Below are 16,922 nucleotides of genomic sequence, written 5' to 3'. Positions count from 1 at the left end.
GCTTAAGTGGTTGTAGTGAGGGAGAAAAGCTATGATTTCCCCTCCACCCTTAAGGAAAGATTATTGTAAGTTTAATGAGATCTCCAAGTTATTCAGGTATGTGTCCTCACAGCTAGGCTGTGACAGGAACAACTCAAGTTGTCTCACTGAACTGACAGCACTGCAGTGGGAGAAGAAACATTTCTAGCACGGAACTGCCTTGCAAAAAAGACCCAACAAAACAAAACCCAACAAAAAAAACCCCAGCAGCGCAGCGTGGTATACGTCAGTCCAAGGTAACAGTGACACTGCTCACGCTTCCTCTTTTTTTTTTTTTAATTTTGTTGTTCTAGCACCTTGTGGGTTTGTACTTTGCATTTATTTCCTCAAGCTCAGTGTCACCAGAGCCTGAGATCCCAAACGTTTGCCAGGTATCCAGCTGAGTAAGGCTGGTGCTTTGGGCAGGAAGCGCTGCAGCAGGGCAGCTGCTCTGCTGGTCTGGAGCGAGCAGCAGCGACTGACGTCCCAGCGCTTCCCAGGACACTACCGCAAGGGAGCTACCGTAACCATGTACCACACAGGTGATGCTAAAGCTGCAGAGGCATCTGAATTAAGAATGTGATGCAGTGAAAGAAAACACAGGACAGAGGGGTTGTCGTCATCCATGGCTAAATGGGAAACCGCTAAGACTCCAGCACAGGAATGGTAACTGCACAGCACGGTCTTCAAACAGCCATTGGCAAACTCCTCTTTATGAACGTGGAAATTAATGTTCTTTCCACTTTATGAACACAGCCCTGGCCCCTTTATTAACATAGTTCAAATAGAAGTGATGTATAAGGCTGAAGTTTAGCTTCTTTGGGGAAAAAAACCCCAAACAACAAGGAATAGGATAGACACGAAACATGGCAATTCTTCCTTACTGCAGAAGCAGTGTGAATCGCACTACAGATGGAAATGCAGCAGCTGCTAGCATGTGCTCTTTGTCTCCCTACTTATGAAACTGGAAACCAAGCACCTGCACAGCAACACGAGAGTTAACTCTATTCTAAACAGCTGCAACAGAAGCAAATGAGTGGTTAAGCCTGAAAAAGCCTTAGTACCCTTTCACAGCCTGGCTGACTTCCATGAGCTAAGTAGTCCTCGTCTGTATTGTGTTCTATAACGTTACAAAGCACAAGGAAAGAAATACTACCATGAGGTTAATGAAATTAAATAATTAAAAAAAGGTGCAAATTTTGAACAAATCGATTACCAGACAACATTGCTGTGCTACGGACCTGGAGCTATCAAGTCTTAAATAGCACTAGCATTCTGCTTTAACATATATGTCATTTTCCCGAGTCATAAGTGTCTCATGCCTTTCAGAGGAGTGCTACTTTGAGCTGGGACCATGCTGAACCATTTACAAAACAGTTTAAAAACACCTGACTACAACTAACAGAATTAGGAAAGGGCAAATGTTCTGCATGGCTGTCATGGTAGGTCTCATCTTCCCAGTACACGAGCTGACAAGGGTACAGGTTCCCAGCTGGGGGAAAACAAACCAACACGCACCCCCAAAAAAAAGTCCAAACAAAAACCCTCAAAACCCCCACGCTGTTGGATGGCAGCAGATTTTTCAGAAAGGCAGCATCTCCCATCTCCTCCTGAGCTGTGGGCCTCGCTGCAGCCCCTCTGCCCGTCGAACGCAGGGAGTTACGCAGCGCTGGCCCTGCCCTCCACACGGGAGCTCCACCGGAGGGGGTAGGTGTCACCGTGTTCTGCGTTCCAAAACAAGATGAAGCTCTGAGCTACAGATTCAGCATCTACCACTTTTTTTCCTCCACCTACCATGTGTTACGCAGGTGTCAGTTTCATTCATTTAGAGTGAACAGGGCTGGTTGAGCTGTAGAACTAAACTCCTGCTTTTAAAATTAAGTTTACTTTTTGAAGTTCTCAAAATATATGATGCTTGAAGTGGCTCCTTACTGGACTGCTTCCAAGGACTAAAGCTTGTGCACTTTCCCATTGTACTCAGGTGACAGATTGAGTATTTTGGTTTGCTTGCAATGAATTATCAGAAGAAATCTCCTCCTGCAACTAACTGATAGCTATATACTCAACGTATGAACAGAAAAATAAGTATTAAGGGAACCTGCTTCTTCAAAATGCTGCATCCTTTTCTTAACTCTGACACATGAAGCTAGCCTTTTGAAAAGAAAGAGGTACATTTGTTTTCCTTTTTGGAGATGAAAGTGTACATCTTTCACATGTATACAAATAACACACGCTTGTATACTTACCTGGACATCTTCCCTTCGTTTCTGGGTTCACCACGCCAGGTCCACCCGGGGATTCAGGAGCTCTCAACAGCATCTGCATCTCAGCGTCTTACTGGTGTCTCATCATTGGCACTGCTGAAAGTCCCTTTTCAGTGTGTCCAGCTGTCACTCACAACATCACAGTCAATTTTAAGTACATTAGCAAGACGTTCACAATAGTGGCATTTATACACCTCATTTGCCTTCTGCTCCAGGTGCCAGTTCTCCTTTCCATTACTGTTTGCCCTTTCTGTCTGCCTTGCAAGCATCTGAAGAGAGGCATGAGCAGGAATTCCACAGCTAGTTTTGTACAGCATGTACCTACCAGCTGAAACAAGTCTGGACATATTTGACGAGAGAAAGTATGAAGTTTAGCTGTAAGCAGAGCTACAGCTGGCTGCTCTGAGCTGAGCTAGCAGAAGACGGGTTTCTAAAGTAATAGATGGAGATGATAGATGTTTTCCTTACAATGACCACTGTTGAGCAAAATCTAAAATGATGACCTAAATGGCCACTGTAGAACCGTTCTCAGAGAACTGCTTCTCCATTCCACTTGTCAAGTAACGCAAAAAGAGAATTTAGATTTTACATCAGTTGTAAAGTCAGGGTTATGAACAGAAATTGATTGAGCACTAGCATAACACACACACTGCTTTCTGCTTTCTCAGAACAGCCTTACCAGAATAAACATGTAGTGTAAACCAGGGCCCAACCTACCCATGCAGAGTTTTGAAGCTTACAGTACCATAGAGTCATGGAAGAAAAAACGTAATTCAGAATGCCAGAAAGGTTTTGTTTTCTCTCAGACCTCGAAGGTGACTACACATGTGACTCTGCATCGCTGCTGGCTGCACAGATTTAGTTTACACTGGCTGGATGTATTTTAATATTACTTAATAGTACTGTACACCAGTGATGATACCACCTTGCTTAAACTTCAGTTGAATCTACCGACTGTCAGTAGCACAAGGGTTGCTGTTCTAAATCTCAGCCTTCATAACAGGTTCTTTATTAATACCTTAGAAACAGTTTAAGGGTAGAATTCTCCAAGATCAGCTAGCAAACCTGTCTACATAACTGTATGTTGTCTGTCCCATTTTTTAGTTCTCAGCATCCCTTACTCATTTTGCTGAGCTAGTTTGGGGGATTTTGGTGTAATAGCTATTTTTCAAGAGTAAACCCTCTGATGCAAGAGGTCAAGTATTAAATTTAGTCGTTTTAAAGTCCTGAAGATCAAGACTTTAAAAAAACATCAGTTTCACATTCAGGAAAAAACGGGTAACTTTTGAGCTAGTTCAAAGAGAGCTAGACAGAACTTGCATTTTAAAAAAATTTATTTAGACATCTGTTGCTCTTAAATTACAAAAGTTAAAAAGAGCACGCAGTGCGTTGACACACTACTTAGTACTTCTAAAGCTGTTTTAAGACATAAGGTGGCTTCTTCAAGATAAGACAACTCAGCATGATCCAAATTCAACTATCCATTTCTCATATTTCTCAATGTCCGCAGCAGATACAGATTTAGAAACTTTCTTCAAAGCTATTTCAAAGTCTTCCATAGTTGTTGGCATGTGCATTTCATCTCGGGAAAGATTCCTTATTTCTTCTGGCGTCAAGCCTTCAATACGCCTTCTCATAGCCATCAACGATGCATCTCTAAGTAGGCGAAAAAAAAAAGTTGTTACTCAATACAGGATAGTGAGTTGTTTGAAAGGCTCAACACAGCATTCCAGTTAAGCTATGCATTCAAAAAGATACAATAAAGAATTGTAAACTTTTACAGGGAGATCTCCGAGTGCTTGTACAACCTACAATACCATGCCATCCATATTTTTCATACATGGATTTATCCTCACTGGATCTTTGAATAGCTACTGTTCACAGGCTAGGCAAAAGAGATAAAGACTACCTGATTTATCTAATGCCTATGATGTAGCTGCTGTTTATAGTATTTTTAAATAGGAACAAGACAAAGTAATGGATTCACTCCTCCTACGTATAGGAGAAGTGGCTGGAATGGTTTGAATCTTTCCTGGTCCAAATAGGAATCCCACTTCAAAGACACGAGAGGCCAGCAATATCTACCTCCAACCTATACATTCACAGCTAAATGTTGAACTACAAAATCTGTTCAGCCTGTGGCTCCTCAAACTTCTGGCCTCAATAAGCATTAAGCGTCTTTACAAGTGAGCCATTTTCTTGCTGCATTCAGTTTGAATGCATCTGGTTTTCCAACAGTAACACCAGTAGCAGCAGGTGATAAATGGATAACACTGAAAGACTAAAGTTCCTGGTAATTCATTGTTACATAGCTTATAATAAGAAGAAAACGCTACTTATTTTGTCTAGCAGTAAAAAAGATGGAAGGATAATCCTGGCAATATCACACTACTATCATATCATATTAGTAGGTGAAAATCAAAGAGAAAAACTTATACATTGTCTTCTAGGAAGATTTAGAAAGATGGTTTCAGCGTATTCTGTTTCAATTCCACCCCCGCCCTGCAAAGGAAACCACAACTGACAGACTTAATGGTTTTACTAAATAATTGTTGGCAATTAGAATGCATGATACAATAACTAGAATTTCAGAACAGCTCCAAAAAGTTGCCTTCTTGAAACTCATCTTAGTCAAATGTCTTTGTTGTTATATCTTCATTTGTGTACTAAAAGCCAGCGTTACACAAGGCAGAGGGAGGAAGCATCCCATGCATCTAATTTGCCTCCAGACAGCAATTTACCAAAAACACTCCCAGCAAAAACAACCCAACAAACCAAACAAAAAAAAAAACCCACCATACCCCAACACAGCCACAAAATTCAAGTGCAGCTGCCACCACTTTCTTCTGTGAAGTCATTTTACTGACCATCATTCTGACATCAACTCTTGGTGTTTTCTCAAATGCACCCTTAGTGCCTGGAGAAGCACCAAAGCTATATTAAAAAAATAAGCAGACACCCACTGGAACACACAGTGGGGGTCAGTTCCTCTCCAAAGGCCTTTCAACCTTCGCAGTCCACTCAGAACAACGAAGGCAGTTCATGCTCACATCTAATCTGCACTTTAGATGCATTTTATATTTCCTGAATGTCTTTTTAAAATAAAGTTTCGCCTTCATTTTCCATAGTTACATGCTGACTGTTAGGAACTGTACTGTTATCTCTGATTTTCACTCTGGCTCAGCAAACTTTGGATTTCACCTCAAATTCTTTAAGGTAGAAGAATTTGAGCAAACCAGAGTTCTTGGCTCACTTTTTCTTACATTTTGCTTGTTTGTCACTAGCAAGGACTGTTACAGTCTGCAAGTGTGAACTTTACTGTGTTTATATACTGTATGTCTGAACCATACAAAAGCACTTTTAAATGAACCATATGTCTCTTTGTCTCAATGTAAATGAAACAATCATGTTTAAGATCCATTTTTTCTAACACCATTAACAAGTGTAAATACATAGGCCAGTATGAGTACTTTCTTACTAATTTCAAATCATGCACATCCAAACCCCAGTTTCTCTGGATTTCTGGTTGCTGCCACCTCAGTCATCTCTAAGGAGACGGCCACAAATGAGACTGGGATGTTTCTTTGTGGGTTTTTTGTTTGTTTGCTTTTGCTTTGTGTTTTTAGTAGTATTTGTACAAATGGTCTTTGATTAAACAAAAAAAAGCAGCAGCGTGTGTGTGTATCTATATATATGAAATTCACTCAAAAACATTACGAGTATTCTGACTTTTAAACAAGTGTATTGTTATTCAGTATAAAATTAATTACAAATAATGAACACTGAACAGACCAGAGGAGACAAACTGCAGCTAAAATGCACAAAGAAGCAGGCCAAATAAACTCTTCTGTAACAAGAGTCTATTAGCACATACTCCTTTCAAAGCACAACCATCAAGACCAAGCAAAAGACCACCACAAATTCATCTCACAAACCTACAAGTGAAAGAAATGTGCACAACACCGATTCAGAGCAACTAACATACCATTCTTTTCCCAGACACTGTGTTAAGGTTTGCTCAGGAAACAGTACTGAGTCTCCAAACTCTTAGTTCAGCCTCAAGTGACCCTGCTAATAAGAGTCTTTGGTGGCAGTTTTACATACAGGCCACTCGCATTCATCCCTGCGGCACAGCACACTGTCCTCCCAGTTGTGCTGACAAGTGTTTGCAGAGCTGTACTAGCAATCAAGGCAAGAAATGGACCTGCGTTTGAGGAAAGCAATGAGGAGATGTTTTTAATCCAGAACAGTTCTCTTACCCTGTTCAAAGTACAGCCCCACAACAGTTGTGCTGGCACAACTTGGAGCTCAAGCCTTGCACTGTCACACTTTAGTGCTACCTCCAATGCCTGAAAGCACAGTTACACAGGTCCTTATTAGATGACAACATCATCTTAAGAAGTTTCGGTTCATCCCATACTGCCACCATTGCAACTATGCCAGTGCAAATCTTTAGATGTAAACCAGATGACTGATATTAGCTTCTTAAAAGAGCAATTCTTTCCTTCCCTTTTCAATTTTGGAAAGAACAGATTGGGGGAAGGGTTAAAAGATATTTTTAGTCAATTATTTCAGGAATCTAAATTATAGAATAGGCCCACAAATGACTGTATGCAAACAGTATGGATGAGAAGGGGAGATGGAGGAGATAGAAGAAAACTTAAGTCAGCCTCATCACTAAAGCCAATGTGCGGAGTACACAGTTCTTGCACCATCACACAACATGGCATACCTTTTCTGTGGCATGAAGGAAGAACACTCTGTGTTCTTTCTTTAGTTATTCTGGCTTCTGCCACTACTGCCTCTCACACATGGATGTTCTGCTGAAGTAGTATAACCTCAGTGGACTGCAACTCTACAAATTAAAGTCTACCAGTGTACATGAAAGAACACAGAATTTTACCTAAACCACAGCTTGTTTAGATTACTATGTTGCAACTGCTCTTTATCACTGTTGTACGAAAATATAAAATGGAAATCTAGGTAAATACTAATGCAGTATTTCACCTTTTAGCCATACATAAAAGACAAGTTACACTCTGTTTTTATCCAACAACTTTAATCATGTAAATTAGTTACTTTACAAACAGTTTTCTCAGAGTTTGTAGCAGTAGTAACACAAATGATGCAATGTTAACATACCTGCATACGTTGGTAATGTCTGCACCTGAATAACCCTCCATTTTCTCAGCTATATTTGCAAGGTCAACATCGTCAGCCAGCTCCAGCTCTCGCAGATTTATTCTGAGGAGTTCCTCTCTACCTTTTGCTAATCAAAGAATAGAAAATTGAGTCTATACAACTTTCTAAAGATAAACAGTGAATTGAAGAAGGATAAGAGGAAAGAATAAGAAAAAGGACACTACACTTGCTACAAAGGTAGATGTTCAATCGTTATATTTAACCTGGGCCTGAACTCATAAATGAATTTGCATACAAGTATCAATTAGATTTTTAAGCCAGGTGATCAGAACTAAAGGAATATTGATAAAGTTTAGATTTTAGTTTTTTCAACCACTCCTCTCCCCAAGTCTTCATACCTGATGGTAAAGGAATGTAAATTCTCTTTTCTAGTCTCCGTCTCAGGGCTTCATCAATATCCCAAGGAAAATTAGTAGCAGCAAGTACCATGACCATCTTGGAAGGATCATCATTTTCAGTAGCCCCTCCAACACCTGCGTTGGAGAAAGTAAAACGCAAAATGTGTTTTGTGAAATTTTGTGTATAAAGAGAACAATATCCACAATTCTATAATATTCAAGCAGCTCTCTATTGCACTTTAGTGAGTCCAAGCGCAATACAGCTCAATTTTTCATCTATAAGACAGCCTGCTAGCAAAAATGGAGACTCAGTTTAATAAGGAAGTTCAGATCAGGAAGTTCCTCTCTATCATGGCTGGAACGCTTTTACAGCAGAATTGTTTGTATTTCTGCCATTACAGTGTTTGAATTTTCACATCAGCATCCTGTAACAGCATGTGAGGAAAAACCAAACAACCCTCCAAAACCCAAAGCCATCACCACACCAACAGACACCCTGCCCCGCCAACAGTATTCATGAACAGCCACACAAAAGCAGCATTACTCTCCTACAAAGTTTCTTCACTTCTGAATTCAGGCCAAATGTTTCACATACAGAGATGGATTCTTACTAACTGCTGAAGTGAATGTTTAAATTTGGTGGACTGAATCACAGCTTCTCAAAAGCAGAGAGAACACCTCAGTCTCTAAAGTATTGTGAAACTGCTGCTACATGAAGTTCGTTTCATTAAACTTGCTACCCTCTGCATTTACTGTTTTTGCTTATAACCATAGGATTGGGCTGTGGAATAGCCATTGTACCCAGTCTGCCTGAAAATTTGCATATAAAACACCATTTATGAATGCTCAAGTAAAAGGACTTCAAATAGTTGTGACTAATAAAACTAGCTTATGTACATACTTGAGTTACGAGGACAGTATTACAGTTCTGCTGCTATTTAATGTCAAACATAAAAGGGTATCAACATCAGAGAACTAGAAATAAATATACAAATCTTCTGACTCATGGAATTCTATCAGAAATTACTCCATAGATTTAATTCAGTTCAGTTCCTTTCCTTCTCCCTGCTTACCAGAGTATAAAAAGGATGCCTCTATAGCAACTTTGCACAGTGTTACCTACTTTTAAACTTTGGTTAATATTTCACAAATCAACAAATAGCTGTAATGAACTCTGTTTTAAGAAGAAAACTCTCCCAACCACTTCTATAAAAAAGTCTTCACTTTTTATGTATATCTTTAGGAGGAAATAAAGAGATCTCAAAGAAGTTAAGTGTAATGGTTGCCTTTAAATTGGAACAGGTGACAGGTCTTTTGAACCACTCTTTACTTGGTTTTGAAGAAGCAAGTGATATGCTAGGTAAAGATTTGAGAGGAGCGAGTAATACATTTCTTCTTCTGCGTTTTTGAAATCCTGTATTTTCCACTGAATCTTCATTATTCTGGCCCAGTAATGTAAGGTCATTGCTCAGATGCTAAAAGATTGTTAAATAATTGGTATCTGTTTCCCTTCCACACTGACAGTTGGAATAGTGCATTTGTATCTTTTTACCCCAATTTTATGTAAGGCTTTCACACAAATTGCTTCTGAAGAATGAAGTTTTGATTCCCCTGCCCCAAGTTGCCTCCAGTCCAGCACTTCCCAGTGATCAGGTTATTTACCATCCATTTGAACTAGCAGTTCTGCCTTCACACGTCTGCTAGCTTCATGCTCCTCTGAAGTTCCCCTGCGACTACAGATAGAGTCTATTTCATCAATAAATATAGTTGTTGGGGCATAAAATCGAGCCTAAAGAAAGCAAAAGACAAAGCAGAAACTGAAACAGCAGTCTACTTGCATTTAAGAAATCGCAGCATATTCAGAACTGAATAATGACACATTTATCCCAATGAAACTGTTTACAGGTATCAAACAATACCTCGCCTTCCCTCTCCTTGGCCATTGCACACAACTGTAGAGCAGCTGTGCATTCATTAATAATATTTGAGCAGAACAGTTTCTGACAAAGTCCTGTAATTGTTAGGGCTATAAACAAATGTCTAATAAGCTAAAGGCAGTTTTACACATTAGGAATAACATTTGTAACTGTGAAAGTCATCACAGAATGCTCGACTAAGAACTCAGTTAAAGCTAAAATGAACATTAGGCTAGGACACTCTGATATGGAACCTGTCCAAGAGACAAGGATCTGCGATAAAAGCTACTGTCCTACAGCAGTTGAGATGCTGTCCATTATGTACATGCATTTTTGATTGACAGGCATGTTATCGACTCATTTAATACGATCAAATGATATTGTAAGAAATCTTTTATTTCCTGACTCTTCTGACTACTGTAATCGCAACTCTGCTGCCCCCTTCAGTACTGGGGCCCCTAGCAAATACTGCATGCAAACTGGTAACACGTGAGAAAACGACTACATGGTTCTGAGCCAATTTCAAGTGTCATGTGCTCTGAAGCCAACTACAGTTTGGAAGTCCACTTATTTTAAGCACACACAAAAAAACCATCCACAACAACAACAACAAAACACACAAAGCCCAAGTAGGGTTCCCACCCAGAAAGCAATTAGATTCCATCTCCAGTTTTACATTCAAGTATGTTCTACAGCACTCATCGGCTTATAGTGAGCTACCTCCAGTGTAACAAGCGAACCCTGAAAATAAAGACGACCTAATTTTTCAGTTTTTATAAAGCTCTTCAGGTACAACCAGATCTTGAATGTACATGGTCAAATCAGAAGGTCCTAAAGTGTTTGAAGCTTGGAGAGCTGTTTATGTATGCTACGAGTTCTACATCTTGGTTTCACTATTCCAGAAGTAATTCTACTACATTATCTCATATTTATGTTCAGAAACTTCAATCACCATTTCAAACAGTAGACGAACAAGTTTCTCAGATTCTCCTCTGTATTTTGAGGTAAGTGTGGAAGAAGAAACATTGAAAAAAGTAGTCTTGCATTCAGTGGCTACAGCTTTTGCCAGGAGGGTCTTTCCAGTACCAGGAGGACCAACCATCAGCACACCCTATTAAAATGAAAAAGAACCACTTTTAGGCCAAGAATCAAAACAGAGACAATTTCACAGTTTGTTTAATAGCATAATATTAAAATGCTAGATGTAAACTTTCCCTTGAAAAGTTATTCTAAGTAATAATTACTAATTTGTAATTTGCATACTTGCAACAATATAGCTGCAGACAGTGTATTTATCTGGCTGACATCTTTATTTTTTTTGGTACTATTTACCATAAGTTTTGTTACTAAAAAGTGGAAAGAATTTATATGAACTGTAAAACATCTGAAATTTCTCGTTCTGCCAAGATCCAACCTCAGAATCTTACTTACGATCACAGGATCAGATTCTTTCATACCTTCCATGGTCTTCTAATTCCCTTAAAAAACTCCGGCATCCACATCGGTAAAACTACAGCTTCCTTAAGCAACTTTTTGGCTTCTACTAAATCAGCAATGTCATCCCTGGAGAAAAAAAAAAAAAAAAAAAAAAAAAAAAAATTGTTTGACAGATTCAGGCTTCAAAAGAATCAGTCCACAGCTCAAAATAATATGCAATTAAACTTGTTGCTATGTAATGGCTCTTCCATAATTCAGGAAAATGAGTTGGATTTATTTACGTTCCAGTGGCAAAAGCCTACAACTACAGTTGACATCTGGCTAGTAGACTCCAGCTGGATGCAAAAGCAGAGAGACACATTAACTATTTCCCTGGAGCACTGTTGTTATTCACAGAAAGAGTAAGTAGAAAACGGCAAGTTGGTTAAACTTATGCTAGTTACAGATGATGCTTTCTTCTTTTGCCGAGAGGCTGGCTGTCCCTGAAACTTGAATACTATCTTTCATCATTATGAGAATAATTTACTGAAGACTAGTAAATGGAGCTGAATTAAAAAGAATTGTTAGCATTCTTTTCCAGAGTTACAAATGTATTAATTCTTCAATACCTTATAGGCTGGTCTTATTTTCTTGAAGGTAACTCTCAGGGTATTCCACTTAACAGCACGTGCCCAATTAATATTTTGTTTTCAAAACATATCTATATGGAGAATTAGTTTCAAATCTGAAGTTGTAATCTGAGATTCAATATAAAAACTGGAACATATAGTTACGTATTAAACCGAAATACTTCACAGTTGCATGCACACAAAGTTTTTTGTAGGATTGTTCAGGTTTTTTTTAAAAGCCTACTTTATTTGCCAGAAGATTTTTGCTGTTTTAATCCTCACAAAATCACCTAAGCCTGGAAACATTTGGAACACAAAACAACCTTTGTATAAGGTTTAATATTTAACGCAATTATGTAAAGGTACTGACACGTGGTTATATTTTATACTGGCGGTCACATCACGTCCAGCAAGATTTCAAAGGGTTCCTATATTGACATAACTTCTCTGTTAATTGGTTTTCTATCTTGGTATGCCCCTGGGTAGCAAAACAGGTTTTTAAATGAAGAGACACTGGCAGACACTAGAATCTTATACATTGCAAACGAGTATCTCAAAAATTGATTTCAGGACTCTTAGAAAAGCTTGAAAAGCTTTGTGTGGTCAGGTTGCACAGGGCTTTGAGCAACCTGATCTTGGGAAAGATGTCCCTGCCCATGGCAGGGGATTGGACTAGCTGATCTTTAAAGGTCCCCCCAACCCCAACTACTCTATGAATCTACAGGAGGAAAAAAAAGAGTTCTAAAAACATTCCACTACACAAGAAGTTTAGTTGTCTATTTAATGAGTAAAGAAAACCTGCAAGTACTTTTATGTAACCATATGATAAAATACTTAATTCTAGTCATATTGTATCAGAAGAAAAAGAAACAACATCTCAGAAAGACTGGCAGCAGTATTCAAACTTACCATCGAATGTTAGGATTCTGAGAAATTATATCTCTTTCCAAAGCTTCTACTAAATCTTTATCATATCCAGTGCTATCAAATTTCTTGGGTTCAGACTCTGAAATCTCAGATGTGGATTTGTTCTACATAGAAAGGATATAACAATGTAAATACATAACAATGGTTATGCTACTAATGGATTTTTATAACAAGTCCACAATAGTATCATATTTCTAGAAGGCAGCAACATAAATCAGCATGAAAATTATGAAGCATTCATATTACTGCTGCACTACAGGATCTATATGGTTCATCAAGAATTCTGTACTGCCCTGGTCCCGTTTCCTTCTCCCCAAAGTCAACATACTGGATCCATGCAGCTTCTTTGCTTTAGTAGGTAAGCAAAACTGCACATGCCTATCCCAGTATAACAATGTTCACCACCTCTCCCAGAGAAATCAAAAACTAATCTCAGACAGTAACTGGGTAGGGGGAATTATGCGTGAGGCTGGATCAGAAAGTGTCACACTGAGCTAGAGTATCTCAAATCCTGTAAGTGTCATAAATATGCCATACATATGGGACAAAAAATATTAAGCAGGACTTCCATATGTAGGATGAGCAAAGGTGATCTGCAGGAAGACCATAGAAGTAAAAAAGAGCTAATTAATTGATATAGAAGCATGGACAAGAACAGCAGAGAAGCAGTTCTGCAGCAGAGCAGAAGCAAAGAAGCTACACAGTTGAAAGGGCTCAAACAGCAGAGACCATGCAACTGAGAGGAAATAAAATGCACTAGACATACCCCATTTTTAATACACTTAACAGCAAGCACTGGTGATGACAGAACAACCGTAAAAAAGAAAGAAGACCTATCCTGTCTCTGTGCGTGTATATCCTTAGTGAGAGAGGATTATCACTTAAAGACAAGGCAGTTTGGCTCCTAATGAAAGTAGCAGCTTACATAGCTAAACAATTACACCCTTGTAGTTTATACTATTTACTATTTACACAGGCTGTTACACCCTGCCACAACATTAGGTTGCTGAAGCTAACAAACTCTATTACGTGGGCACTTGATTTATTCAGACTCTGGAAAACTATGAATTGAGTGTCTTCAGTATGTTCTCTTACTCTTGTCATCAGCTAAATTTACGGAGACCAGAGCACAAGCAAAAATTAAAGCACTCTGACTGCAAAGAATAGATCACAAGATCATTCTCTCTCATGAAGTACGCTGGGGGCTTTGTTTGCTTTAAACTGAAAAGAGTCTGGAGCTAATACCAGATGTCAACAAAAAAATAAGTAAAGGTCTCCCTTTAAGGTTAACTAAGTCTTGAAATGCTTTGCAACAGGCAAGTCAATCTCAGTCTAAAATACACAAAAGCAATTTGTGCTTCCACAAGAACCCACAAGGACATCCCATCTGAATGAGCTCCATCAGGCTCAGTGTCAGTAATTCAGTGGTGTAATTTTCAACAACTATCTCCAAGTTGTAGTAAACAAGCCTGCATTTACCAGATCACTTCTTCGAGAGGAAGGTTTGCTGTTTTTTTATTAACCCATAACTAAGACTGTCCATAAAGCAAACATGCCTTGCAAGGTAAGGTTCAAATCAGCACGCTAACTTGAATGAAGAACCATTTTATAGGCATCTAGTTTTATAATATTTAGAAAGCAAGACTGAGTTTCTCAACTTCATGAAGTTAACTGCAAGCTCACCTTTTCCTCTTTTCCTTTATTTTGCTGATCCTTTTTTTCCCGGCTGCGGACCGCCTTCCCTTTATCATTGGGATTTCGAGAGGATGGACGGTGAGGGCCTCTGACAGCTGCACTCATACGATTATTATGACCTCTGCAATCACTGCACTGAGCAGACTGACGTTTTCTGGGTCCTGGCGAAGGTCTAATTAGTTGTAACATATGCAAAAAGCCTCAGTGTAAAGTCACTGGTGAGCACTACATAACCAAAGCAAGTGGTTACAAACTGAAAAGCCATTTTGCTCAAGATAAAAATCTGTATGTCAGAAACAAGGCAGATATTTTTAGATAGTCACTAAAAATCCATTTTCCCTTTGCCACAAGCTCAGGGCTCATTTGCCTAGAACAAGCTCCTTGCTTTGTATATTCCATATATAACAGTAATCCTAGTACTATGAATCTCGGGGGAAAAAAACAAACACCAAACAAAAAACTCCCCCAATATATTTTCTCCTTATCAGAATGGTCCTCACTCTCCCACCCAAAGAAATGTAAAGGTTTCTTTAGAATGACAGTTTTATTTTCACTTCTTGGGAAACCAAATGTGTATGCGAGGCCTCCAGTTGATTGAAACTAGACTGCTTTTAGGAGCGCATATGACAAAAACAGTATCATGACTGGTATTATGGAATTCTTTTTTCAAATTCAGTTTCTTCCCCATACAAATCCATTACTCTCACAGATATACTTTTTTCTATGGGCCTTGCTAAAATTCCAGTATTAATAAGCTATCAGTCAAGTCTAAGTTCAAGGATATTTCTAGAGAACAGAAGATGAAAGACTCTGATTTGGAGAGCATTTACTTCCAACTAAAAAGTGTGCTTTCACATATTATTCAAGATACATCAGGATCCAGTACCTTCCTAAAAGTTGTCTAGAATTGATTCACAGCAACAAGTTTGTCAGAACCGTACATATCTCTTCAGGGTGAAATGCATATTAGGCAACATGAATATGCCAGTGATAAGATCATAAGCGTTAAAGTCTTTTGACTCCCCAAATGAATTATCTACCAACCTATACTTTTATTTATGAACACCTAGCCACCTGTGAATTTCAACCCAAAGCTCAAAATAAAGGAATAGTGTGATTATACATCTAATTTCCACCTAAATTTGTGAGTTCTCAGTATACTGTGGTTATTCCAACACAACATGGCACAAGTTTTCACTGTGGCTTTTTCATACTACCACAACTCAGCACTTCACCAGCTGGCAAGAAAAATGGAAAGGAGGAAGTTCTCTCAAGTCTTTCCCTTTTTAGAAACATAAGTTCATGCATCTCTTCTCTAGAAAGCTTCAAAACATTAGGAAAGTTCTACCTCCCAGACTCTATTCTTCCAGAAGGTCTGAATGAAATTCAGTGTTCCAAAGTTATTAAATGAGATAAATAGAAACAGTGTGATCACACAAGATTAATTTCTTTCAGAAAGCAGGCTTAAAATAAATAAATAAATAAATGATGTAAATAAAAATAATAAATACAGATAAAATGTAAAAATGTACCTGTAAAGACTGAAGTTATCCATCTACAAGAAGGAGCTTGTAAGTTCAAAGCCTCAAAGAACAGTCTGACAGTACAGCTAAGCTGATCTAACAGTCACTTTCTGTCAAAATGCACAGTTCTACGTCTGCTTTGCATGCACTCCTGTTTCCTCCTTCATGCTACCAGTGGCATATGTTAGAACCTCCAATTAACCAGTTCAGACAGCTAATCTCAGGAAGAAAAAAAAAAAAGCAACAACAAAACCCAAACAAACTAAAAGCCAAACAAAAAACCACTAGCCCCACAAAACAGGGTCTTTTTTTTTGCCAGTTTAGCATCCTGAACCAGCTAATCAATACCAACAAAGACAAAAGTGAAAAAAACAGGCAACTGTGGAGAGTAGGACTACTCTTTCAGCAGCAGCTACATTGTCAAACCACACCACAAGGCCTTTGGTTTCACAGACACTAACCCAGCATAATTCAAAACTGCTTCTGAAATAAGCAGGCTTGCCTGCAGACATTTATTTCCACCCCTTCACTTAAGCTTCACTGCTAGCCTGACCAGTTCATGAAGGAGATCAGGGAACCACCTTGATACACAAAAGGAACTGAGCTTGGACGCTCCTAGATTTTACTGTTACTCTGATAATACTTCTTCACCCTATCAGCTACATGCAGAATCGTTTTAAAGTTGATGAGAAGATCAGTTCAGGAATTGAGTTGAGCTTCCATGGAATGACAAGTTTATCTTAAGTCAGGAGGAAAAGAATAAAAAGAAACTTGCTATTATTCAAGCCTATATAAGATAAAAGCCCCAGAACATTCTGAAGTAGGCTGCCTCAAAATGGCGTTGTCTCTACCACAAACGGTGGCAAGCTGCTGGTCTGTGTTACACATCTGAGTTCTAGAACAAAAATTACACAGGAACAGCTGAAGTCAAAGCACATTTTGCTCTGATAAGCGTTAATTTAGGTCTTCAGGTTTCCTCTTACCTACGTTCAGC

At 38.8% G+C, this 16,922-nt stretch overlaps 1 protein-coding gene across 1 annotated transcript in view; it reads right to left on the bottom strand.

Moving 5' to 3' along the window:
- Positions 1 to 3,594: 3,594 nt before the first annotated feature.
- The window catches only part of KATNA1 (katanin p60 (ATPase containing) subunit A 1), a 14,385-nt gene continuing 1,057 nt past the window's right edge, over positions 3,595 to 16,922 (bottom strand). Inside the window, exons 2-10 of the mRNA XM_010283829.1 lie at positions 16,912 to 16,922; positions 14,394 to 14,577; positions 12,693 to 12,814; positions 11,196 to 11,301; positions 10,691 to 10,849; positions 9,485 to 9,611; positions 7,823 to 7,957; positions 7,425 to 7,551; positions 3,595 to 3,938 (exon numbers count right to left, since the gene is read on the bottom strand). The exon at positions 16,912 to 16,922 is cut by the window's right edge and continues 174 nt beyond it. Coding sequence (XP_010282131.1) covers positions 3,740 to 3,938; positions 7,425 to 7,551; positions 7,823 to 7,957; positions 9,485 to 9,611; positions 10,691 to 10,849; positions 11,196 to 11,301; positions 12,693 to 12,814; positions 14,394 to 14,577; positions 16,912 to 16,922 — 1,170 coding nt within the window. The 3' untranslated portion in view covers positions 3,595 to 3,739. The remainder of the gene's footprint in view (positions 3,939 to 7,424; positions 7,552 to 7,822; positions 7,958 to 9,484; positions 9,612 to 10,690; positions 10,850 to 11,195; positions 11,302 to 12,692; positions 12,815 to 14,393; positions 14,578 to 16,911) is intronic.

Source organism: Phaethon lepturus, unplaced genomic scaffold, assembly GCF_000687285.1.
Source record: "Phaethon lepturus isolate BGI_N335 unplaced genomic scaffold, ASM68728v1 scaffold38503, whole genome shotgun sequence".
Taxonomy (NCBI): Eukaryota; Metazoa; Chordata; class Aves; order Phaethontiformes; family Phaethontidae; genus Phaethon; species Phaethon lepturus.
This window is presented reverse-complemented; position numbering and strand designations above follow the sequence as displayed.